Source organism: Prunus mume, linkage group LG6 (genome assembly GCF_029339155.1).
Source record: "Prunus mume cultivar Tortuosa linkage group LG6, ASM2933915v1, whole genome shotgun sequence".
NCBI lineage: Eukaryota > Viridiplantae > Streptophyta > Magnoliopsida > Rosales > Rosaceae > Prunus > Prunus mume.
In genome coordinates, this window is record NC_142703.1 from 2871695 (window position 1) to 2897701 (window position 26007).

General features: G+C 38.5%; 2 protein-coding genes and 1 pseudogene across 2 annotated transcripts; 1 reads left to right on the forward strand and 2 right to left on the reverse strand.

Annotated features, from left to right (window-relative positions):
- The first annotated feature begins 5522 nt into the window (after window positions 1-5522).
- Window positions 5523-9624, forward strand: LOC148915827 (uncharacterized; annotated as a pseudogene).
- Window positions 9625-12577: 2953 nt separating this feature from the next.
- On the reverse strand, window positions 12578-16982 carry LOC107882023 (histone-lysine N-methyltransferase ASHH1-like). The gene is made up of 4 exons (XM_089054251.1): window positions 16791-16982; window positions 15781-15815; window positions 13905-14379; window positions 12578-13091 (listed from the first exon to the last, which is right to left on the reverse strand). Exons 1-4 carry the CDS (start codon window positions 16833-16835, stop codon window positions 12828-12830), a joined length of 819 nt encoding a protein of 272 aa, XP_088910377.1. The 5' UTR covers window positions 16836-16982; the 3' UTR covers window positions 12578-12827.
- LOC103336235 (uncharacterized) lies at window positions 16117-25614 on the reverse strand. The gene is made up of 13 exons (XM_008239277.2): window positions 25338-25614; window positions 25047-25228; window positions 24212-24368; window positions 22544-22630; window positions 22247-22331; window positions 22078-22171; window positions 21752-21950; window positions 20042-20119; window positions 19730-19807; window positions 18452-19638; window positions 17620-18352; window positions 17074-17544; window positions 16117-16992 (listed from the first exon to the last, which is right to left on the reverse strand). Exons 2-13 carry the CDS (start codon window positions 25190-25192, stop codon window positions 16849-16851), a joined length of 3459 nt encoding a protein of 1152 aa, XP_008237499.2. The 5' UTR covers window positions 25193-25228; window positions 25338-25614; the 3' UTR covers window positions 16117-16848.
- Window positions 25615-26007: the final 393 nt, after the last annotated feature.

Sequence of the window (26007 nt, forward strand, 5' to 3'; positions counted from 1 at the left end):
TGAGGAAGTGAATTTCGAAACCTAGGTTTGGCCGGTTTTCAATTCGAAATTCCGGCCAATTCCCGGCAGAATTGACCTTTCTTGTAGTTGAATGAAATGCTTCCCTAGTTGAGTAGGACCTGTAGCCGGGAGGGTGACTTGTGATTTGGAGATTTTCCGTCGCCGGAATTTCTCTGCACACCCGCTTGCTACTGGCGCGTGTGGTGGCGCGTGGACAAGTGTGGTGGAGCTGTAAATCGTTCCAGTGTGATCCTTAGGTTGTCACGAGCGCGTAGGATTTCGTGGATCTCGATTCCGAGGTCGTTTGACTATCGAACGAATTATCGCATATTGTGCGTTATTCGGGTTCGATATGTTCCGACCGTTGGATTGTTTTCAAATTGAAGTATGTTCCTTTAGATACCCTTAGGATCGTGTAGGATTCGACGGATCATAAAACGGACGCCCGGATACTCCGAAAATGCCAACCCTAGGGTAATCGTCCAATCGTGATATCATCAACTCAGAGTTCGGGAAGATGATATTCCCAAGACAGCATTTAGGACTCGTTATGGCCATTACGAGTTCTTGGTGACGCCTTTCGGATTGACAAATGCACCAGCAGCGTTTATGGATTTCATGAACAGAGTATTCCGACCTTATTTGAATCACTTTGTGATTGTATTCATAGACGACATTCTGGTTTATTCTCGAACTTTGGAGGGTCATAAGAAACATCAGCGATTAGTATTGAAGACTTTAAGAAGGAAGAAGCTTTATGCCAAGTTTAGTAAGTGTCAGTTTTGGTTGGATAGAGTGGAATTCCTTGGACATGTTATATCAGCAGAAGGAATCTATGTGGACCCTCGCAAAGTAGAAGCAGTTGTGAATTGGATGCAACCCACAAGTGTAACAGAGATACGAAGTTTCAAGTTAGCGGGCTACTATCGTCAATTTGTAACACCTCTTACTCGGTTAACGAGGAAGGATGATAAGTTTGAGTGGACGGAGGAGTGCGAGCAGAGTTTTCGAGGCTGAAGAAGCGGTTAACCACTGCACCTGCTCGGCTCTTCCGGATAACTCGGGGCACTTTGTGATCTATAGTGACGCATCTTTACACGGCTTGGGATGTGTTCTGATGCAATATGATTGGGTAATTGCTTATGCTTCAAGGCAACTTAAGAAGCACGAGCAGAATTATCCTGTCCATGACTTGGAACTTGCCGCAGTGGTGTTCGCTCTTAAAATCTGGCGGCATTACTTGTATGGTGAGATGTGTCAGATTTTCACTGATCACAAGAGCCTCAAGTACTTTTTCACTCAGAGGGAGTTGAATATGAGACAGCGGCGTTGGCTGGAATTGATTAAAGATTATAACTGTACGATTGAGTATCATCCCGGTCGAGCTAATGTGGTAGCTGATGCACTAAGTAGGAATGTTGGTGGAAGTTTAGCTCATCTTAGAATGGCCTATCTTCCGTTATTGGTAGAACTGCGGAAGGATGGTGTGGATTTGGAAATGACTCCTCGGGGAGGAATGCTTTCTAGTGTGCAGGTGAGGCCTATTCTGGTTGAGCAGGGTGATTGCAGCACAATTGGGAGATCCTAATCTTTGTGTGATAAGGTCGGAAGTAGAAAATGGTACACGGACGGATTATGCAATAAGGAAGGATGGAGCTTTGGTGGCTGGAACTCGTCTTTGTGTACCCAAGAACGATGAAGACTTGAGACGAAAAATCATGGAAGAAGCTCATTGTTCTACTTACTCTATGCATCCGGGTAGTACTAAGATGTATCGGACTCTACGTGAGTACTACTCGTGGCCGCATATGAAGGGAGATATTGCTAAGTATGTGAGCAAGTGTCTGATTTGTCAACAAGTGAAAGCGGAAAGACAGAAACCGTCCGGACTCATGCAACCACTGCCGATCCCTGAATGGAAGTGGGAGTTTATCACAATGGACTTCGTTTTCAAACTTCCATGTACTTTTAAAGGGCATGACGGAATTTGGGTGATAGTTGACAGACTCACCAAATCGGCCCATTTTCTACCTATAAAAGAAACCTATTGCTTGTCAAGGCTAGCAAAACTCTTTGTGGATGAGATTGTGAGGTTGCACGGAGCTCCTGTGTCTATTGTATCGGACAGGGATGCAAGGTTCACATCTCATTTCTGGAAGTGTTTAAATGAGGCTATGGGTACTAAGTTACATTTTAGTACTGCTTTCCACCCACAGACTGATGGACAATCGGAAAGAACCATTCAGACCTTGGAAGACATCTTGAGGTCTTGTATTTTACAACTGAAAGACAGTTGGGATACTCACCTTGCATTGGTGGAGTTTGCTTATAACAATAGTTATCATTCGAGTATTGAGATGGCTCCGTATGAAGCTCTGTATGGGAAAATATGTAGAACTCCTGTTTGTTGGAATGAAGGGGGTGAAAGGAAGTTGGAAAAGGTAGATAGTATTCGAGCCACAACTGAGAAGGTGAAAATGATTAGAGAAAAGTTCAAAACCGCACAAGACCGACAGAAGAGTTATGCGGATAACCGATCCAAGGATCTTGAGTTTACAGTTGGAGATTGGGTGTTCTTGAAGCTATCTCCTTGGAAGGGTGTGATGAGGTTCGGTAAACGCGGGAAGTTAAGCCCTCGTTATATTGGACCTTATGAGATCACCGAACGTATTGGACCAGTTGCCTATAGACTTGCCTTACCTACAGAACTATCTCGGATTCATGATGTATTTCATGTATCCATGTTAAGGAAGTACATGCCTGATCCTTCTCATGTTCTGGAGCATCAACCTGTAGAGTTGAGTGAAGAGTTGACGTACGAGAAGCAACCTGCAGATCTTGGATAGGAAGGAACAAAGGTTGCGCTCCAGATCCATTCCTGTAGTGAAAGTGTTGTGGAGAAGTCAAACTGTTGAAGAGGCTACTTGTGGAGAAGTCAAACAATTAAAATTAAATTAATTGTGAAATTACGAAACTACCCTTGGGGTAGGGTATTTCGGTCATTTTTTTGTCCGGAAGGATTTTGGGAAGTGGTTTGGTTGCGTAGGTGGTTCTGAGATGAATTCATTGACAGGCGGTCGGCTTGAATCGGAGTTATAACGAGATTTTGGCGATGAAATTTCTTTCAGTGGCAAAATCGTAAATAATTCGAAAAGGGTATTTGTAAAAAAAAAATCAAATTCTTCATTTTCGTTCATTCTCTCTCTCTCTCCCGTATGCGTTCTCTCTCCCGCGAACTCTCTCTCTCACTGCTTCACCCGAGCGAAATATCCACGCCACCACCACATTCGCCACCCCCCTCGCACCGGTTCCGTTGGCCGTCTCGACTTCGGTCAAGACCTACCGGTTTTCCCGCGGAAAACTCAAAAATCGACGGCGGTTGCGCCGGTTCAAACGGGATTTCTCCGATCGTTGCGCCGCCACTCCAGCTTGTCCATTTCGTGATTGAGGTGAGGTTTCTTCCTCTTTTTATCTGTTCTAGCTGGTCTTTGAGTAGGATTGGATCGATTTTAAGTTTGGGGAAGTGAATTTGAAACCTAGGTTTGGCCGGTTTTCAATTCGAAATTCCGGCCAATTCCCGGCAGAATTGACCTTTCCATTAGTTGAATGAAATGCTTCCCTAGTTGAGTAGGACCTGTAGCCGGGAGGGTGACTTGTGATTTAGAGATTTTCCGTCGCTGAATTTCTCGCACACCCGCTTCTTTGCCAGCGCGTGTGGTGGCGCGTGGACAAGTGTGGTGGAGCTGTAAATCGTTCCAGTGTGATCCTTAGGTTGTCACGAGCGCGTAGGATTTCGTGGATCTCGATTCCGAGGTCGTTTGACTATCGAACGAATTATCGCATATTGTGCGTTATTCGGGTTCGATATGTTCCGACCGTTGGATCGTTTTCAAATTGAAGTATGTTCCTTTAGATACCCTTAGGATCGTGTAGGATTCGACGGATCGTAAAACGGACTCCCGGATACTCCATAAATGCCAACCCTAGGGTGAGGGTTTCAGAATCGTCCAATCGTGCGATCGTGAGCGATCTAACCGTCCGTTTCGGACCAAACTTACAGGACGTGTATCCTAGACCTCGTAAAACCTATAGGAACTCCTGGGAAACTAGGGTTTTATTTTAGAGTTTTGTTTTGAAGCGTTTGATGTTCATCGTATTTTCGTATTCAATCGTACTCACCCAAAGATAATGCAATAAAGGGACCATCTAAGGGTCAAGTTGTGTGGGACTACTTGTGACTGGACTTTTCTTTTGAAACTCAGTATGATTTCATTCATGGAAATATGGCATATAGTTTTATTATGTTTATCGATGATTTATATACGCTCGAATGGAAATTCGAGGTTTTCATAAAACTTATTATGATATTTGACTTTTGAGAAGCTATATTTACATGCGTCTATGCATGGGGTACGTGGTGGTTAATATGAGCTATGGAAAGGTAATGTCTGATCTGTTAATTGGAGTGCGTTAAGCACTAATTTATGTACCTCCCCTGATCTGAATTTGGTTACGGATATTGAATACTTTTGAAATTGTTAGAACTCAGAACATCCTTGAGGGGATGTTGCTGTGGACTCTGGATTTGGGGTAGTCTGTGCGCGTAGGATGGTATTTCAGCGCAAGCTTTGACCGTGTCGGCTGTACGCGGGCCGAGAGTTAGTCCCAGTTGGACGACTCGCCCTAGACACATGGTGAATTGAGGAATGTCTCTGCCATGTGGACTAGTCAAACAGTCCCCCGGTTGGATTGTTTCCCCGGTACAATCAAATATTGGTTATATCTATATACTATTATTATTAGTATTATTATTATTATTCTGTTACATCATATAATTAGTATGTATATAATTATATATATATATATATATGAATGTTCTTTTGTTCTATTTCTCGGTAAGGATACTTCCTCGCCGGTCGTACCTTTGAGAACGTTTATGAGAGTCTAACCTCTCAGAACTCTTAAGTTGAGTGGTGGGCTTCGTGAAGTATTATTCACAGATTACGGATTTGAGATCCGGTATATATGTGTTAGTATATGTTCATATACTGCTTATGATGGTTTTGTTATGCTTATGGTTTCATTGCATGTTTTAATAAATGTGGGGGTTATACTACTTTGATTTCACTTGAACTGAACTTGATTTCTGTCCACTCATAACTTTCTGCTTTGCACCCCACCAAGAGTGGCGACTAAGCTCTGCATTGAGCCGGACCGGGTGCATCTTGGAATTCGAGTCTTCGTAGAGACTCTTGGTACTTTTTCTTTTCAGCGGTACTTGGTTGTATTTTGAATTCCATAGATATGCTCAGACGCTCACTGAGGGTTTAAATTTTGTGAGGCCTCGAGGCCTTGTTTGTAAATTATTTTATTACTTATAAAGCATGCTGCCAGTTGGTTGTATTTAATCTGTAGAATTTTGAACAGGTTGAAGTTTGGAAATGTTCAATTTACAGGGGAGACTTTGCCAAATTTTTGGTAGAAAGTCTCAGTCTTTAGTAAGTGGGCCCGGCATCGGGTTGATGTCGGTAATTAGGCGGGGTTCGTCCCAAATTTCGAGGAATTTCAGGGCGGGTCTTGTCAATTGAAGGCAGCTATGTGGAGTAATATGCAAGGCTATGGGACTATGCAGAAGAATTGAAGAATGCTAACAAGGGCAGCACTGTGATTATAAAGAATAAGATGAAGGGTAATAAACCTGTGTTTGAAAGAATTTATGTGTGTTTGGAAGCTTGTAAGAGGGGATTTTTGGCAGGATGTAGACCTCTAATTGGTATAGATGGTTGCCATTTAAAGGGACCTTACACAGGGCAAGTTTTAACAGCCGTTGGTGTTGATAGGAATAATGGACTGTACCCAGTTGCTTATGTTGTTGTAGAGGTGGAATCAAAAAGTACTTGGATTTGGTTCTTTAACTTTTGATTGAAGACTTACAAATTGAGAATGAGAAAGCTTGGGTGTTTATGAGTGATAAGCAAAAAGGTCTAATACCTGCAATTGAGACATTGCTTCCAACAGCTGAGCACAGAATGTGTGTTAAGCATCTCTACAACAACTTCAAGACAGATCATGCTGGCCTTGCACTGAAAAACATTCTCTGGGCTGCGGCAAGAGCAACTACCATTCCCTGGTATGAAGTAGAAATGGACAAGATGAAAGAGCAAGATGAAGAGGCATGGAAGTGGCTTAAGAAAAGACCAGCCAAAAATTGGAGTATATCTCATTCTGAGCCACATTCTAAGTGTGATCTGTTGTTGAACAACCTCTATAAATCCTTTAACTCTTGCATTTTAGATTCAAGAGACAAGTCTATCTTAACATGTCTAGAAAGGATTAGAGTTTATATCATGTTAAGGATGGCTAATAGAAGGATTGCTGGTATGGTTTGGAGACATCCAGTTGGGCCTAGGATTGTCAAGATTATTGAGAAGAATAAGTTGGGAGCTAGTCAATGCATTCCTAGATTAGCAGGTGAGAGCAAATACCAAGTGAGCCATATGTATGGGGGAGAGTATGTGGTGGATCTAAAAGCCAAGACTTGCTCTTGTAGAAGATGAGATTTGTGTGGGATCCCATGTTCTCATGCTATTTCTTGTATCTTTCAAAAGGAGGCAAATGTCTTTGACTTTGCACATGACTGCTATAAGAAAGAAGCCTACCTGAGTTCATATGAACCTATGGTACACCAAATACTATCCATGGACCAGTGGCAGAGAACTAATTGGCCTCCAATTAAACCTCCTCCATATAAGAAGCAGCCTGGAAGACTTAGGAAATCAAGGAACAAAGGACCAGCTGATGTTGAAGTACCTGCTTCAGTTCCTCCAAACCCTTTGCCTCTATTTTACAATCCACCACCTACTAGGTTGAGAAGGATTTATGTCAAGATAAGATACTCAATTTGTGGCCAAGAGGGACATAATAAGACACGACATGCCAACCAAAGGACATCACATGTATTTTGGGTATATTTTCTGTAGTTTAATTTACTTTTGTTGTTGACAACTTTAATTGGTTTTTTTTTTTTTTTTTGTTTTGTTATTGTAGGCCGTTCCTAATTAGCCCAACCAAGGATCAGCTGCCTCTTCTATAGTCCAAGGGGCAGCTCAGGTATTTGGGTTAAAATTTATTTAGTTTAATTTTTTTTTGGTCTTTAGGCCCAACCAGTTGATATGACCCTTTTGTTGTTGTTATTATTTAGTTTATATCATGTTTATTTTTGTTTTTTAAGCCCACCCTAATCAGCCCAACCCAATTAGAGGCAGAGGGAGAGGTAGAGGAACTACTACAGGAAGAGGGAGAGGAAATAGGAGAGGAGAAATGCCAACTGGAAGAGGAAATGTAAGTGACAACTCTGTCATGCTACTTTGGTTGGTTAATTTACTTTAGTTAATATGGTTCCATTGATTTTAGGTTGGAAATGGGACAACATAAATGCCAAACAATTTCTCATCATCACAACCACTCCCATCATCATCACAGCCACTCTTTTACACTGGAGCTATATTATCATCATCACAACCACCCAAGTCTCCTGCCAAGAGATTCAAGTGTTTTGCCATGAAGCTTAAACCATGGATGTTTTGAAGGCTAACTAAGAGGATGTCTGTTGGATGTCTTTTTTGAAGTAGTTAGATGTGTTTTATGAATGGTTTGTTAGATGTATCTCTGGGCTGGATGTCATTGTTTTGTATTTGGTACATTTTGGAACTTGAACTGGTACATTTTGGTACATTTTGGAAGCTGTAACTTGGAACCTGATTTGGTATATTTGGTATATTATGCTTCAGTTTCACTTGGAACCTAATTTGGTACATTTTGGAAGTTGTAACTGGATGTTATATGCTGATTTGGTACATTTTGGAACTAGATGTTATAACTGTTGATTTGGTACATTTTGGAACTAGTACAGAGCATCATCACATTTCATTGCAAAATTTCAATACACTAACACCAATATGTCCACCAAACTCGAACTCAAATTTCATTGCAAAATGAACTACATATAGGTTATATTTCGACCTAATTGATCATAAGCTTTTGATAGTTTCCACAAGAAAATGTCAACTAATTGCTCAAGACACAGAGTATCATTATAATCACCAAAAACCCAAGAACCAAAGACAGAAATGAAACCCCCCAAATCTGATTCTCTCTTGGTCGTTGGCCTGTTCTTTTCTTTTCCAACAGTCTTTTCTGCTTGCATAGTTCTCCAACTTCGTACTCCAATTCCTTCTTTTCTCTCTCCACCATTTTCAGCTTATCTTCCACTTCTTTCTTCTGTTCTTCTATTAACTTTAGGTCCTCTTCCATTGCTCTCATTCTTCTCAGCAACCCAGGAATTAGTTCTTTTCCTTTTGCACAGGTCGATGCGTCCAGCCACTCCCAATGATGCTCATTTCCTCTATTTCTTTGCAAAGTACGTTTCATAACATCAAAGCTAAACCCATCAAGCAATAAAATAAAATTTCACAGATTAACTTACTCGACTCATCTCACAAGCCTCAAATCTTCTCCCAGGATTTAAATCAGTCCATGAAGTCTAAGTTTTGATATATCCACCACACCTGCATAGCTTCATCGCACTAGGGCTCGGATTTGTTGATAAAGAAGAAATCTGTGACATTTTTGCGCATCTACTGTTTTTATGTGGCTTCCCAGATTTCCTTCCAATTTCCAAAATTTCAGCACATCTACTATTTTTATGTGGCTTTCTTCAAATATAAATGGGAATTGGGGATTTATTTGGCGCCAGATTTGACATTTTTCGGAGGAAAATTGCTATAGATGGGAGGTTGGACATGCCAGACTTCAAAAGACGAATTTGCCCATGAAATTAACACCACATTAGCTAGACTTGACGGAAGGACTACTGGTGCAACGACACACATAGTTGAGTGATCTCTACAACTAATAATTGAGTTCAGTGACCTAAATGCAAAAACGGGTATAGTTGAGGGACCATTGATGCGAAAAACCCATAAAATAAAAAACAGAAATTTAAAATAAACTCTCTCTCTCTCTCTCTCTCTCTCTCTCTCTCTCTCTCTCGAATTTGCCCACGAAATTGACACCACGTTAGCCAGACTTAATGGAAGGACTACTGGTGCAACTACACACATAGTTGAGTGACCTCTACAACTAATAATTGAGTTCAATGACCCAAATGTAAAAACGGGTATAGTTGAGGGACCATTGATGCGAAAAACTCCTAAAATAAAAAACAGAAAATTGAAATAAACTCTCTCTCTCTCTCTCTCTCTCTCTCTCTCTCTCTCTGCGGTAATTTGCCGCAGAGGTTGTAGCTACCCAAAAGCTCCAAATGTTGCTCCGATCTGCAATTTCCTGAGGTGGGATTCTTCGGTAAAGCACCTCTGAAGCCATTTCTGCTGGCATCACATACTTCTCGTTAAGCACTGGAATCTTCTTGGTCAATGGTTTTGCAGAGCCTCCTTCGATGATGTGAGTGTGGAGAGGGTGAATTCCTGGAACAGCCACTTTGAGCGCAAGGGAGGGATGGGTCTGGGTTTAGAGGCAAGGATAAAAAGAATAGGGATGAGGGGAGGGATCTATGGGGTGGGGATTGATCTGGGGATGGAGGATTGGTCTGAGGGTGGAGGGTGATGGTCACATAGGGAATGGGTGGAAAAGAAAACCCAAGGAGGGCTTGGCCTGGGGGGTTAAGAGCAAGTCCAGCGCCTCACTTGGCCCGGGAAAGGCTGCCCGACGCAGCCCGAGTTTGCTCCAGCAGGCCCGTAGCCTTTGGTGGCGGGTCCCACGAGCCCGAGGAAGCCCAAGGGCAAGTCTTGCCGGGCCGAAGCCCGAGTTGGTGACGTCATCGTTGGCTAACGCGATGGCTGACCAGCGTGACGCCGACGTCACCATCGACAGCCCAACGGGCGGGTGCCACGTGGCGCGACGGGACTCTCCGATGGATTTTTCCAGAAATCCGACGGTCCTCGTTTTTTTGGCTAAAAAAATTGCAAAAAAAATCGAAATAAATCTGAAATTTTTTTAAAAAAATATCCAAAAATTATGTATTTTTTCTCTATAAATACCTAACCATTTTATTTACTTTCCACACTAAAATCTTCATACAATTTCTTCTCCATCCCATATTTTTTACTCTTTACTCACATTATTCACTTTCCACACCAATTCTTCATACAAACTTTTCTCCTTCCAATTTTTTTGTTCATCTCCACTCACATTTTTCACTTCCACACCAATTCTCCATACAAACTCTTCTCCTTCCAATATTTTTTACTCTCTTTCTACTACTTTCCATTTGTATAAAAAAAAAACAAATGGCATCTTCTATTGAAGTCGGAGGCTCGTGGTCAACGAATGAAGATATTGCGTTGTGTCAATCTTGGGTGAACATTAGTCATGACCCTATCACGGGTAATGAGATGAAGTTTCATCACATGTGGAGCAAAATTCATGGAGAATTTTGTCAAAGATCGGGTTCTATTCGGACCGAAATGGCGTTATCTAGTAGATGGAAACTTCTTAATAAAGAGTTAGGGAAATGGAGAAATGCCTTGACAAAAGCAAAGGCGAACATTCAAAGCGGTCAAAATTTGACCGATGAGGTAAAATATTTATAATTGCCATTTTAATCAATTCAATGTCACTTTTTTTTTTATTGCATATTCTATTTGTTTTTCTTGCATAATTTTTTTTTTCTTGGTGTACCTTTAATTTGTCTATATTTTCTTGCATAATCAATTTTATTTTTGCATTTCAAAATAGTTTATATTTTCTTGCATAATAATTTTTGTTTCTTGCACTTCCAATTATTTATTTTTAATAGATGGTACAAGCACAATTGTAGAGGGTGAAAATCTTATCTAAAATCTGAGATTAAAATTTTTTAAAAATATCTGAAAATGTTATCTAACATTTGACACGTGGCACAATTTTAAAAGGAATTTTCTTTGAATAATTTTTATTAAAATCTAAAATACTGAAAATTAACTACGAAACTTTAAATGCCGTTTTGGAAGGCCAAACGACCTCAAAATGCCAAAATCCATCATACGTCACAGCAAAGCTGTGGGTTTGACTCGTGGCGTCGTTCCCTTTCCGAAATGGTATTTTGCGTCCTAATCGGAGCTCGGACGACAAATCTGCAAATTCCCACTACGTCCTTTTTCTAGCTCAAGCGATAAAATCTGACATTTGTTCTACATCAGACGTGGCACAATTTTAGAGGGTGAAAATCTTATCCGAAAATTTAATTACAAAAGATTATCAAAATTAATGGTTTAAACTATAAAAAAATAGAAAATAAAGTACAATGAATAGTAATTGCCTTAGACTTGCCCTAGACTTTGCCCTTGTGGGTGGAACCACAAATGCAAAGGCTGACACTATTCACGTGAATAGTAACAGCCCTTGCTTGCCCTTGCCCTAGACTTTGCCCTTGTGGGTGGAGATGCTCTAAGAAAACAGAAATTAGGAGGTGAGGGGAAGGGTCTGTGGGTTGGGGGATTGGTTTGGGAGTGGAGGGTGATGGTCATGGGGGAATGGGAGGAGCAAAAAAACCCGGAGGAGGGGGGGAAAGGTTTGTAGGGGTGGAGGATGGTACTCTTTCTTCAATTTTTTTCCAAAAAAATAAATTTTTAAAATAATTGAACTGAAAATTGGATGAAATGTTGAGGATTTAGGCAGTAGGGGGAAATTGGTGAAAAAAAGAGTTCATATCCTTAGTTTTCTGCCAAAAAAAAGGATATGGGGAAAATCGAAAGTTAGGTACAAGTACATGGGGTAAATCACTAGTATACTACCCTTTTAAAATTCCCTCCATGGTGAATCTCCATGGTGAAGTTACATGGATTAGCTAGAAATAAAATATATATATAAACAACACTTAATGTCACCAACAACTTATATTTACAGCCATAACAACACATTTACATTTGACATAACAAAAACTTGCTCATATCAAACAAAACCAAAAGTTACAGATCAAGCACAGACAAATCACATGCTAATGGGACCACAAATTTATTTTCTTTTCATAAAGGAATATCACCCAAACCAAAAATGAAGAATCTCAGCCAAACTACTTTACAAACGGCAGATAAGAAACACTATTCTACCGACACCATTGGACCACAATGATTCAAAAATCTCACCGATTAAAAACCCTCAGTCTTCAAATTATCTATTCAGTGCTGAATCGTCGAATTTTCTCTTCCCCAAAACAAACCTTACTTCAGTAATAGTCATGCGGATTGACCCTTTTGTGACTTTTGTTTTTCTTATTTCTTTTTAAATCGACGACTTGTGTGATTGGAAAAGGGGCTGAATGGAGTTATTAAGGTGGAGAGACGAAATTACCCCTTGAACAATGACAATGTGACAGACTATTGGATGTCAAAAAGTTGATTTAGACGGTTGGGGAAAATTGTCGATAAAAAATAATTTGTATCCTTAATTTTCCAGAAAAAAAGGTTAGAGTGCAAATTGAAAGTAGCGTCCAAGTTCATGAGGTAGATTGATAGTTAACCCAAAAGAAAAGGCACAATTTCACATTGTGAAAAGGCAATTAAAAAAAATATCGTGTTCGTATAGTAACCCTTTTTTTCATTTCTTAGTAAAAGCATTATGTAGTCCAAACATACCAAGAAACCCGAATAATTTTCTTTTTAAAGAAAGATATCTAGAAGTATATCACAATACTAAACATGGAACAGTAATCCCAGAACCATGGTGTAAATCTGATAATTCTAAAATAGACTGAACAGTTACAATTCAATCTGATGTGGCTTTATCCAAATGTATCTGTTCCAAACCAATGAACGAGCTGAGAACAAAGATCAGTTCTGCAGGTACTTGATTTCATTCTCATTGTTGCCATCATAATGTTCAGCTTGGCCCCTTCGTGGAGTGCAGGCAATGCTTTTAACAATGGAAGAATAAAGGTCGAATTCTGCCTTCAGTTTCAAGCAGCAGGCTTCAATCCACTTCTCAGCTACACTGGTAGCCACGCTGTCTTGGCTGTCCCTTTCATGTTCTTCAATGGCAGGCCGTATCTCATTGTATAAAGATTCAAGATGAGTGGCAGCATCATTTTTCATACACTGAATAAAATTTTCAACGTGAACAATTTGATAATAATAGTAACAATAAAATCATGTGCCAGGCGCTAATAGCATATAATAAAATCATTTAAGTTGAAATATTAAACAGTACTAATAGTGTACAATGACATAGGAAAATACTTCAGGCACAAATGTTGTTATACACAACTTTTATGTACATGAAATTGAGATTGAAGATTTAAAAATTATACAAAATAAATAAATGATATTCCATTAAGTAAATTATATTCCCGCTGATGTGTGAAAGCACAGGTTGGCTTGGAGAGATTTCAAGGCACGTTCAGTGTGATGCCAAAGGGCGGTGTGCTGCCGGAATTTTTCTAATTTATCTATTGGGAACCTCCAGATCTCTCTTTTCTAATTATACAGTATTTTACTACCTTAACATAATATCCTTAACATAATATCTTTTTAATACAAGGTTTGTGAAATAATGGAAAGAACTACCTCAGATGGTCACACCAAAAATCACATGCTCTTTTACTATCATACGCTATCAATCTTGGTTTTTTTTGTTTTGGCTAACATCACATGAGATAAGGTATGGTTGCTTGATATATTAGGTATAAACTATATTATGGCTACTTTTAACTGCTGGGGTATTTTATTGGTCATTAGATTTTATAAGTAATTTTAAACTGAAAATAAAACGTATGTATACCAACTAAGCTTAGATGATTATATAGATGAGCTGATAATTATTAATAATATGGCATTTTGGTCTGCTGAATGTTATAAGACATACACTTCTATATATAGAACAGATTAATAAAAAAATGAAAAGATAAATACCTCATATTTTAAAATTTCTTCTTGTGCTTCCCTTGATGCTAAAAGCGAAGCAAAAGACTTGGCGTCAACTTGATTTTGTGCACCATGTTTCACCTTTCCATTAGAGTATTGCTTTGATCTTTTGTTTGGCATGGATCCTGATCCAATGTGATAGTTACGACATGCAGTATTACTGCGGATACGAGATATCATTGCATTCTTTCTTGCAAAAGGTGGTTGATTTTCTTGTGAAAAAAGTTTCCTCTCCTCACTCACTTCTGTTTTTACCCCCATAACTACACCCTCCATTGGAACAGAATCAAGTGATTGCACAACAAGAGCAGTAGACATCAACTGATGTCCAGAATCCACATTGACATTGATCATCATCCCATCAACATCAAATTCAGAACTTGAGGAGTTGACAGTCTTGAAGAGCCTCGAGGAAGGCTCATCCTCTGCAGAATCATAGAGCGGAATTTTCTCAACTGAATACCTGACACCAACAGGCAGTTAAATATAACTCAAGTACGACAGATAAATCATAAAAAGGAATGCACAAAGTCTACATAAGATCTCTAAATATGCATGTGTACATGAGAGTGGGTGTGCATTTTTTCGAAAGATTTTATTTTGATATTAAAGATATACTCGAGAGAAAACTGCATCATAAACCTATACCTTTCAACCACATAGGCCACAAAATGGAAAACAAAACCTAAGACGTGTTTGCTGAAATTAACAAGATAACCAGCCCCACCAGAGAAGTGGAAACTACTTGCAACTGATCCACTCATCTGATTCATTAAGTCTTCCACAAAACCCACTCATTTGAAGATTTCTTCCTTTCCATGTAGATCAGTTAATGTCTAAATTGCTGAAGCGTTAAGCAAGGTAAAACTAGTTACATTTTGTAGGAAACACAACATATTTTATTAAAAAAGAGGAAAGGTACATAAAGAGATGGACAAGGCAACATATGCAAACTATAGAACTACTGATGATTAAAAAAAATATATACATCAAAAAGAAGAGAATTATAAACTATGAAGTAGACACCAACATGCAACATAACACTACATCACTCATTACGAATTTTACCAAATTAAGATACCCAACACCATGGACACAGAAAGTAAGTGAATATGGTTTTAGGGTTTTAAAATTTAGTTTCATCTTTATGCATGAATAATTAGTTTGTAACTAATTCTTCCAAAGTTAATGGTCAAAAATTTCATTGAAAGCATGTAAAACCAAAGTCCTAACTCAACATAAAGCACTATCAGAATAAATCCAATCCAATAATAAAAAATGAAATAATTACACACTTAAGTCTTAGCTCCCTAAGTATTATAGTAATATTAGCATAAAAATAACAATAACATAAGAGAATAAGCACTCAAATAAATCTCCGAACACTGAGACAAGGTTGCCTAAGTCAACTTGTAGCTAAGGCTTGAATTTTGTGTGTAGATCCATAAGCAGCCAACCATAACTTTGGATCCAAAGACTCCCATTAACATGCATAACATCCTCTAAGTCTCTTACAATTTCTTAAGAAAAATATTATAATTTCGCCTCAACTTTGTCAGGAAAGTGTTGGAAAAGTGTCGATGAAGTGTTGAGAAAATACACAAAAGACCACGTACAGGGTCGAGCATTGTGTCAGGGCACAAGAACATGACAGCTTCGAAGAAATGTCAGTGCTAGATTACCAATTATTGGTAACCTCTTACACAATCAAGATGAACTAGACCAAAGGGAACAAAATTTAGAAGGGTAATAACTAAAATATGAAACTATTAAACAAATTACAAGCAAGTGCCTGCAGTAGATCACTTCTGCACAAAATGAAACTTTTAAGACAAATGCATTAAGGTATACGCTTAAATGGTACCTGTCATCATCGTCTTCCCATAGGTAAGTATCCTCCTGTTTGGAAAAAGTTGCATAACATTAAACACCATGATGAATAATATTATTGAACAAAAGAAAATTAACATCAAACACACCAGAAATTCTAAAGATGCACAATTATAACTGCTACTAATAAATAGTCAGAAGCAAAACAATATCTTGAGCAAAAGTAAAATAACAGCAAACGCACACCAGAAATCCTATGAATGCACCATGCTAACTGCAAAGAATTTAAATGAAATCAGACGGGAAAAAACCTGCCCTACAAAACAAGGACAGAATTAAAAATACATAGGACAGGAAAAACCGTACAACGTAGAAAAATCAGTTTGCCGTATGCAGATTTTATATTTCAAATCACAACTGATTGAGGGACCAATGGAAATTAATGTAAAGTTTTAGAGGATTTTCAATTATTTTCAGTTGTGCTGATACGTGCACAATCAGGATACGAGAGCATATTTGTTGTATGTTGAGATGTACATTCTTCACTGATAACAGCGGTGCACGAGTGTGCATAATCTAGTTTCATATGCTTATGGAGTTCGGTGAGATGAGATGGGGAATTGCGTCCCCCAACTACATGTATTTACATTTGGGGCATGTAACCAGGTATGGTATTAGACGGACAGCGGGACACTTGAAGCTTTTAGAGGTGTGAGAATGTAAGCTTATTTGCTCTTTGGGACATGTTGGAACATGAACTATATCTCAGACAAACCGCTTGTGCATCATTGGATATTGTCAAAGCTGCCGCTATGAATGATTTGCAGCATAAGAGAGGAGTTGGATGCTTTCATAATTGATGAGGTATGAGACGTCCTCTGTCCATTCTATTAGGTTTATCACTTTCCCTTTAAGTATGTATATCATTTCAAATATTGGTTGCCATTATTTGTGCAGGTAATTTGGGTTCCTTATGGTGGGATTTGGGAGCAACATCCACTTCATCACCTCTCCTTCTTTTCGGGTGCATTTATGTGATCTAACCTTACGATCCTCAGCATGTTCTGAAACAGTTTGAACTTGTGACATACACCTGACCAAGTCAGATTTGGTCCGAGCTGACAAGAGATTTGAAGCGTGAAATACAACTAGTATACAAAGAGTCCCATCCTTGTGCTGCTGGCGTATGACATCTGATCCAATCAGATGCAACAGGAGGCACAGGATGCCCTGGCCTTAAGAACACCTACAAGAAACATATGTTACATTAATCTAAAATGTCTTTTTACAATAAAACCACACACATCATAAATTATTGCTATCATACCTCCACGCAATGACAGTCATTCATAAAACCAATGGCAATGTGTCTACGTGTTGGCAAAGGAACTGGTGCTGATCGAAGCGGCAGGAACGTAAGGCACTGAGTAGCTGACAAGTGGAAAAGTACAACCTTATAACATGATGCTATAAGATGACCCATGTCAGGCATCGTCATCCATCTGTCAAATGGCGCTCTACCCTCATCAAAGAATGATAGTATCTGTGCTAACTCGCGAACTCTGTCTGTGGTGCCATACAACTCGCCATAATGCGCAGAATATGAAGACAACTCAGTAAGCAAGTCATTACGCACTTGCAAATATCCATTCTCACCCAATCCCACTAAATCAGCAACTGCCCTAAACCCGCAGTGACCATCATGACATACATCCTTGACTTGTTGAATGAAGGGCCTCAATCCAACTGGGAACGCATCAATATATGAAATACCTTTCACCGTCAACGTCCGGTACACCTGTATGAATATAAATTGTTATGTATAAATGGGTAACTATATCATCTTCAATTTAGTAATGGGTATCTTTATTACCTTCTCCTTTGTTCGCTCCATTTTCTTATGTGTAAAATTTTGCGGAACATCCATTGTATCACCTGTAAAGCTAGGTGAGTGACTATCCACAGATGCAGATCTCAATTCAAATGCATATGGGTCTCGTCGACTGGACATATCAATTTTCTCCTTCAATTGACCTCGTAATCTAGACTTGATTCCTGGTTCAACAAGAGTAGTTGTATAGGGTGCTACAAGATCTCTCACTCTTTTCCTTAGCATCAACCTATTGTCTTTATTTGCCTCCAGAAAGTACTGCTGAAGCAACTTCAACTCCGGAAACTCATTCACATCCATGGAATCCTGAATAGAACTAGGAGGCAGTAAATCAAGTTTCATCCAATGGGGGTCAAGAGACTCGAGAGGAATTGGCCTACAATCCCTCTTGTATTCTGCAATCTCATGGGCACAAGGTAGACCATGGGTACGGCGTATGACACAACCACATGCCAAAGCATCAACACCAATTGAGGCGGCTAGCTTGGACTGAGATAACACCTTCTCCAATGCAAAAATTGATACAACTCCTCTCAAATATTTGAATTCTGAAGACTTGAAGTTATGTTGCACGACTGTCGAACACTTATCAAAAGATGTCTTTATGTCAATGTGTTGTAACTCGATGAGAGAGTGTATATTTTCAAAAGAACCCTCAAAATTCCCCTGACTCAAACCAAGTTCCCTCTTAAGCTTGGAATGTGCACCCTCAGCCCTATTAAATCATAAAAAAATACAACAGGTTAACACAAATTCATATTAAACCAGTGATGTAATATTGCATGACTAATTATATTATAACTTCAAGAATTACCTGTTTGATGTAACATTACCAAAATGCATAATCATGTCGGTCCAAGCTGACACAAATCTGTCCTTCAAAGGCTTCAACCATGTGTTTATAACATACTCCATGACCTCAGTGTACATACTAAATTCGCTCTGTAACACTGCTAGCTCCCGTTTGTAATCACTTTCCGTAGGAGACGTGACAAGTACATTCCACTTCATTATAAATCTATCCCACTTTTCCTTGGACTCAAACAAGTTTTTGCATTTGGACAGCACATTCTTATTAATATGCCATTTGCATAAAAGATGTCTAGCCGTAGGGAATACTACCTCAACGGCTCTCATCAATGGCAAATCCAGGTCAGTGACAATAACATTTGGCATAGCGCACTCCACCATCACACCACGCAATCTGCTTAATGCCCATATATAGTTATCTTCTTTTTCAGAATCTAAAAAAACAAATGCAACTGAGAATGTAATATCAGTTGATGTGACGCCTACAACCTCTATTAGGGGATAGTGATACCTATTAGTCTTGTACGTGCAATCCATCATCAAAATGGTTGGAAATGCACGCAACAACTCCAAACTCACAGGGTGTGCCCAAAACAAGTCCAGCACATTACCAGACATAGGGCAACTCCTATGCCACTCAACATAGTCATGCTCATTCAACTTACATAAAAGTTGTTGCATTTGAGACCTCCCTGCCTTCTCTTTAACTCTTTGCCTTTGGCGTGCATTGTAGATCGTCCTTATGGTTGTAGCATTGAGTTCATCCCTTTGCTTCAATGTGCTCAGGATTTCTTTGGGCCGTACTAAACTCTTTGACAAGTCTATCAAGAGTGAAGTCTCCTGCTCTGACAACCTCCCTGCATATGAACGCCCCTCAGAATACTCAGTTGATGCATGGTTGTGCACTCCACATAAGACCTTCAGTATCCATCCATTGCCACTTGCCAACTTCTCACCCTTCAATGTGAACAGGCACCCACACTTCTTCGTGCCAGTCCCACATCTTTTTTTAGCACCTTTATTGACTTTAGTTTTCTTCTCCTTAAATCTTCCACCCCTCTCACAGCCTAATGTAACTCTTGGTTTCATACTCTTACCACCCAAATCAGATCTTATTGTCACAATAACAAACCCATTTCTCTTTCCAGCCTCACGAGCCCACTGCATTAAGGACTCTCTAGTCTTGAATATCTATAAAACAAAAGAACCTAGTGTGTAAGTATCCAAAATATACGTATGACTTTTATTGGGACCAAAGCTATGTAACGATCAAGTTCATAACCTCATAAGTAGTAAATTCACTTGTGTAATCCATCACACATTCCGAGCTAACCCCACTATCTCGAGTAGAATTATCAACCTGCACTAGCAAAAACAAGTTTGAATGAAGAATTCTGTTAGTATTCAGTTAGAGAACACATTACAGGAGAAAACTTTACAGTCATTATTGGCAGTACTTCCATGTTGGTGCAAAGGAAATTTTGACCAAACACCAAAGCTATTTAATGATCAAGTCAGTCAGCAACTTAACGATAAAGCTGGTTGGCTATTTAACAATAAAGCTAACTGGCAATTTAGCAAAAAATTTAGTTACCTCATTCATCGTAAATTCACTCGTGTAGTCCATTGCACATTCTGAGCCAACCCCACTACCTCGAGAAGAAGTTTCGCCCTGCATTAGAGAGAAAGCTTACATGAAGAATTTTGTTAGTGTCCTATTTAGAGAATACATCACAAAGAGAAAACTCTGTGGCTATTATTGGCTCCACTTTCATGTTGATGTGCAGCCAATTTAGTCACGCACCAAATGTACAATGCAGCCATATTGGGCCGCACTTGAAGAACATTTTTCGGCCACACATAACCACACAGTACATTTGGTGCTCAGCTCTGGTTAGCAGAACAAAACATGAGCCCCGTTTTTAGTAGCACAAAAAAACGATAAATAAATAAAACTCACTATTGTGGCAAATAACATACCTTTCCATCCTCACTGACTCGTCATAAATGATGATTTGATGCTCCGACCAAGGGAACTCAATATGGGTGGTATCATATCATTGGGGTTTATGGAGTGAGAAAAAGATGATTCTGACGCTGGTGATAGGGTTTTGTTTGGGACTTGATGGTAGGCTGGGTATAAGCTTGAATGTGAGCTATGGTAATTGGAAACCCTTTAGAAGTGTATTAAGTTCGTTTTAGTAATTGCAAAGGTTACAATGGTGATTAAAAATGTTATTAAAGCTTAGAGTGCACTGATCAAATTGAAGAGTGCATTTAGAAGCTCCCTTATTTTAAAATCACGCCTTTAGAAGTCCATGAGACACCCATTAAACACAATAGACAACCCCACATTCAGTCCATTCCAACATGTTAAAAACAACCCAATTTGAGTCCCGAATTTGGCAAAAGTCAAAACCAATTAAGAAACCCAATAAACTGGCCCATGATCGACCATAAAATTTTATTCATCAGGTTGTTAGTAGTCTTGCCGAAGCAGAAAAGTACAGGAAACCAGATTTCTCTCCTGCCAAACACCTCCTTTTATAAATTTTCTTATTTAAGAGCCTAAACGAAGTATCTTGATCTCTGGAAAACCCTTTTTTCTTTATCAGCATCAAGAAAAATGAAAATAGCAACTGTTCAACAAAAAAGTGACAGAGGAGTTTTATACAGTATACACCTCAACAAAAAAGCTTAGGCCTTCGAGAAATTCTGCAAAACACTTGTATTCCCAAGGCATTTTCAGGTTGTGTCTCTGGTAGGAGAGCCTACAATTAGAAATGTTTAAGTTTTTGTTTTCTTTTCGCTGAGTGAGACAAAGCCTCTAAACTCTGAGCACTATGCCTTCGGACATATATCCTCATATAAGTTTGTAGGACGATTGTGAACCAATGGACACTACAAATCCCTAAAACCATTTTATCCTATAAAATCGGTACTTATGATCCTTAGAGTTGATAGCTTCCAAAGAAAGGTCATTATGCAAAGGATTTCAAAACTAACAATGAGATCATGCTCAGAAAAACAAAAACAAAAACAAAAAGTTAACTTGAAAGATTAAGGCACTGGCATTATGCATCCAAGGCAAGATGTTTAACTTTCTATTTCATTCCAATTGTGAGTTTCACCAACCTCCTAGATAACAGCCCCTTTAAAGTTGGATATCAGCTAGTTCTAGGACAGTGCAATACAATATCCAGACAATTTTATAATAGGGAAACAGGTAATGTGGACCTATGCAACTTCTTCTATAACACAGATCAAACTGACACATTTTTTCATCTTTCAATAAATTAATTACCTGAAAACCACGAGATTTTGCCCCAAGAAATCCTGAACAGCTCGGCGCACCACAGAGGCAGCGAACCTTAGCACCCCCATACCATTCAAAATTGTAGTCGTATGCCAACTCAGTTCCATCCAATATATCTTGTTTTGCAAATATTCCAACCCTAATTTCCCCCAACACATTCCACTTTCTTGTCTCACAATTTGGTTTGCTGAAAACATTAAAGTATTGTAACTCATTCTCAACTAAAGGAAAGTAAGAAAGAAACAAGAGATAACAGCTAGTTGTTCTAAAGATATTTCATTTCCCCAAATTAGATTCCGCCTGACGTGGCTCACCATGAATGATTTATAAATCGAGCAAGGCTTCCCTTTTCAGTGGCATCAATAGACTCAGAGGCATTGAGAGAAATAATAAATGCATCCCTGAGACCTGCACCAAGGCACAAACGTTGAACACAGTTTCAAAATAAATACAAACATATATTTCATAAGTCTATTAAATCACCTTGAATTTCATAAGCTTGAGATCTTTGCTTTGCTTCTTTCCATGATATCACTTCTCCACAGTACTCGATAATAAATTGCCCTGCCTGCATTGTACAGAGCAAATTAAAAGGCTTACAGGAGATTAAAAATTCACTCAACAGATAAACAAACTATAAATAAATGATTTATAGTTCAATCATAGACTTATAAAGCTTCAATGTTCTCAGTGGAGTCAAACAAAAGTGCCAAAGATAAATAACAGACAAGATGCCAGTTTATAGTTGTGACAGATCAAGATAAATTAGTAAGCTATTACCTTTATATTCTCATTTGCTAAAAGACCCCACCCACGACCTTCTGTTCTAAACAACTTTGTCTTGGCATACTCACATTTCTGAAATCTCTGTTGACAGCAAATAAATGAGACATCAAATGGGTAATAATAGTTTCACAGAATTTGAACAGGGATTTGAATATTCATGGTATCTTAAACTCACACTAAATACATCATTATCCTGATACTTTCAGGAAAAAGAAAAGCAACTATAATACAGCAAAAAGAATGTTTAAAAAAAATGAAGATAAGTTATTGATGCGACCATGAAAGAGATACATTGAAGAGTAGTGCCATTGCCAACCCCATCTAATTCTCCCCACCCACCTTTAAAAATCCTTTTGTGACAAATAATATCAAGTTGTTATCAAAACGAACTTGCCTCGCATTTGGCAGAAAACTCTCACGTATAGTGACAACCATGGTCTTACCACCATACTGATTGTCTTTTCGAAATATTAAAAATTTATGGGTTAAAGGTAAGAAGACAAATAGAGTATATCACATGCATTAGAAAAGCACAAAATGGGCCAATGGGCAAGCATTTGGTCTTCTTCTTTAGAGTATCTCACATGCATTAGTTTTCCCATGGATTACACGCCAAAATAAATCACATTAGTACAGACACAAAACTTCCAAATCATCTTGAAAGGCTCAAAAGTAGAATCAACAAGATTTTTAACAAGTGATTGCTTTGGTCATAGGTGATTCACCCTTCAATTCATCTTTTCACCCGTTGCACATGTTCCATGGAAATGATATACTTTCCCAATACTAGGCCTTTCATTTTCGTAAGCACAAAATAATATTTTCCATAACTTGGATCATGCTCAGAAAAACCTAAAGGTTGTCAACACCAAATTACTTCTGTCCATTTCCTTATCACTATGAAGAAAAATGATTAATTCCTCTCAAACATATGCAGGCACTACCAATCCTATACAGTGATTCACTCTCTTTACTACTCCACAACCAGCCCGTATTGTTTTTACTTATTCATCATAAAACGCTAATATTGTGATCTTATATTTTCAATCTAAAAGCTTATTACTGGCCAAAAAAACAAAAATCCCATACAAATAGCCGGAGAACCCATAAACGTATCCATTATCCAGAATTTCCATCTACATGCCAACCTACACCCTTTTGAACCATAAAAGTTTACAAACCCTAAATTCCATGTCAAACCCTCAAACCATGGACAACCACATAAAGACAGCAAAGACAACATTCATGTACACACATATATATGTGAGAATAAAATTATTAGCAAGAGGCAGTGGAGTGAATGCATGTGTGTGTATAACATTTTATCCTTTTCTGTAAAGAATTCAACCTTTTTTATAGAAGAAAACCGGGTAAGCACAACACAACCAAAAACAATAACATGATAAACATCACAAGGAGTATAATATGAATTGGCATATACAAACTCATTTTGAAAATAAAATAAAATACAAATTCGTAAAAGTATTAGAATCTTTTACCATCAAAATGTACAAAATTATGATTAACACATGGCCACACCATGGAGGCTTATGTATGAGCAGGGAAAAAAGAACTGGAGGAAATAAATACAAGAAACACACATCCATATTCACAAACTCTTATGGATGACGTGGGAGACAAGAGAGAGAGAGAGAGATTTACCTGATTCTTGCAATAGACACCGCAAGGGCAATATCCTGGAGTGCATTCTGTGCTGGTAAGTACATTCAAGCACCTCTCCCCACATGCACTTTCAGGATCATGTTCATCATACTTGCATTCACATATAGCAATATCTTCCTCCGTCTGTGTCTTATGTCTACCAACAACAACAAAAAAAGACAGATAGAAAGAAAACTTGTTATATATTTAAATTTTAAATTGCTAATGCAAATAACTAAGTATTTATGACCTGAAACTCCACCCAAAAAAATAACCAAGTAATGAGGTCTGTAAGGAAGTGAAGACATTTGGGTAACATTGTCCTACACATGGACTAGAGAAGTAAATTACAAAATTTACCATGACTGCACAAAACAATGTCATAACTAAGAATGTAAAACCAATTTTAACCAACAACAATCGACTATAGAAATATCGACCTAAAAATAAATCAACTATAGAAAGCTTTCCTTGAGCAGATTAGCAAGTAAAAGTTCTAACTCAGCCATGGCAACACAAGGGATACTATTTTCAAGAAAGAAACTAACTTGAAACCATAATCTTACACACTAAACCCTAAACCTCAATTTCAAATAAAATGAAATAAGCAATCAGTCCTCTGAATGGTCTCCTTCGCCAATTACTGCGTTAACAACACTTACAGATGAAAAACTGAGAAACCCAGAAGACAAATTGACAAGTCATCAACCAAAGCCCTTCAATTTCCACAAACCCAATTGCAAAATGCCGTGGCAAGTTAAAAATCTTTAGAAACAAAACAAAAACAAAAACGGAGGAGCAAAAGAATAAACAATAAGACAGAGATTTTGCTTACCTTCTATGCGAGAACTCATTTTGGTCAATGTGTATGTACTCTGGCTCTTCTCTAGTTCGTTGTTCCGTCAAACATAGCAGTTGACGCGCGCAATGTTCTTCAGTTTGGTCAATATCAGTATGTGTGTGCTCTGGCTCTGACTCCATCTCTTCTGACGCGCACAATTTTCTCACAAATGAAAACTGCTTGCAACCAAAATAAAATAAAAAATTTAACGCTTCCTTTCAGTCAAAATCAATCGATTTCTGAATGAAAATTCTCAATCGGCAAAAATGAAAATCAGTTAATTACCAGCACTTGCGCTCCCCTCTTTTCTTCGAGGGAAACAACGCCGTCCGGCGTCGTTTCGGCCGAACACGACGTCGTGGTGAGTCGTTGGGGTACGGGTCGTAACACTGTGTTTAGTGGGACAGAAAGTTCAAGAATGCTCTGAGAATCAATAGTGAAGTTTCGCAGCAGAAGATCACAAATGGCCCTCTTCCTCTCTCTCCCTCAACTAAAACCCCTCTTTTTCTTCTGTTCTTCTTGGGTCTTATTTTTTCGATTTTTCTTTCGGGTAATGTGAAAGGTTAATTTCGATATTTCCTTTTTCCTTTTTCCTTCTGTTAAATTTTGAATCCCATCCTAGATATTGTATCTTTATGACTTCAATTTTCAGTTATAAAGTAATATTTATTTTCAATTTTAACAATTATGTATCTTTTTTTAAGATAAAAATTCACTTTTGCTCCGCGCTGGTTTCTCGCTTTTACTACTAAGGTGCAAGAACAATGCCCAATTTCTGTCAAATTCTTCTAACTTCCCTTACTGATTGAAGGGCATTTCAGTCAAATTATTCTAACTTCCAATTTCTTTTAAAATAAGATTTCTTTTTTAGAAACATAAACAAAAAAAGAAAAAAATTGGGCACCCATCAGCCCTTCTCCCACGTCCCGACAAGCCTCAATTTCATATTTGCAAG

What these genes read in the sequence shown, in the direction of transcription:
- LOC103336235 (XM_008239277.2), bottom strand. Translation starts at nt 25,192, where the DNA reads ATGGAGTCAGAGCCAGAGCACACACATACTGATATTGACCAAACTGAA. An exon ending in TAGCAAATGAGAATATAAAG is followed by an intron (nt 22,332 to 22,543) that starts GTAATAGCTTAC and finishes TGTACAATGCAG; the next exon opens with GCAGGGCAATTTATTATCGA. An exon ending in ATGACTGTCATTGCGTGGAG is followed by an intron (nt 16,993 to 17,073) that starts GTATGATAGCAA and finishes TGTTTCTTGTAG; the next exon opens with GTGTTCTTAAGGCCAGGGCA.
- LOC107882023 (XM_089054251.1), bottom strand. Translation starts at nt 16,835, where the DNA reads ATGTCACAAGTTCAAACTGTTTCAGAACATGCTGAGGATCGTAAG. An exon ending in AACATGCTGAGGATCGTAAG is followed by an intron (nt 15,816 to 16,790) that starts GTTAGATCACAT and finishes TTTTCCAAACAG; the next exon opens with GAGGATACTTACCTATGGGA. An exon ending in AAGAAATTTTAAAATATGAG is followed by an intron (nt 13,092 to 13,904) that starts GTATTTATCTTT and finishes AATTTTATTCAG; the next exon opens with TGTATGAAAAATGATGCTGC.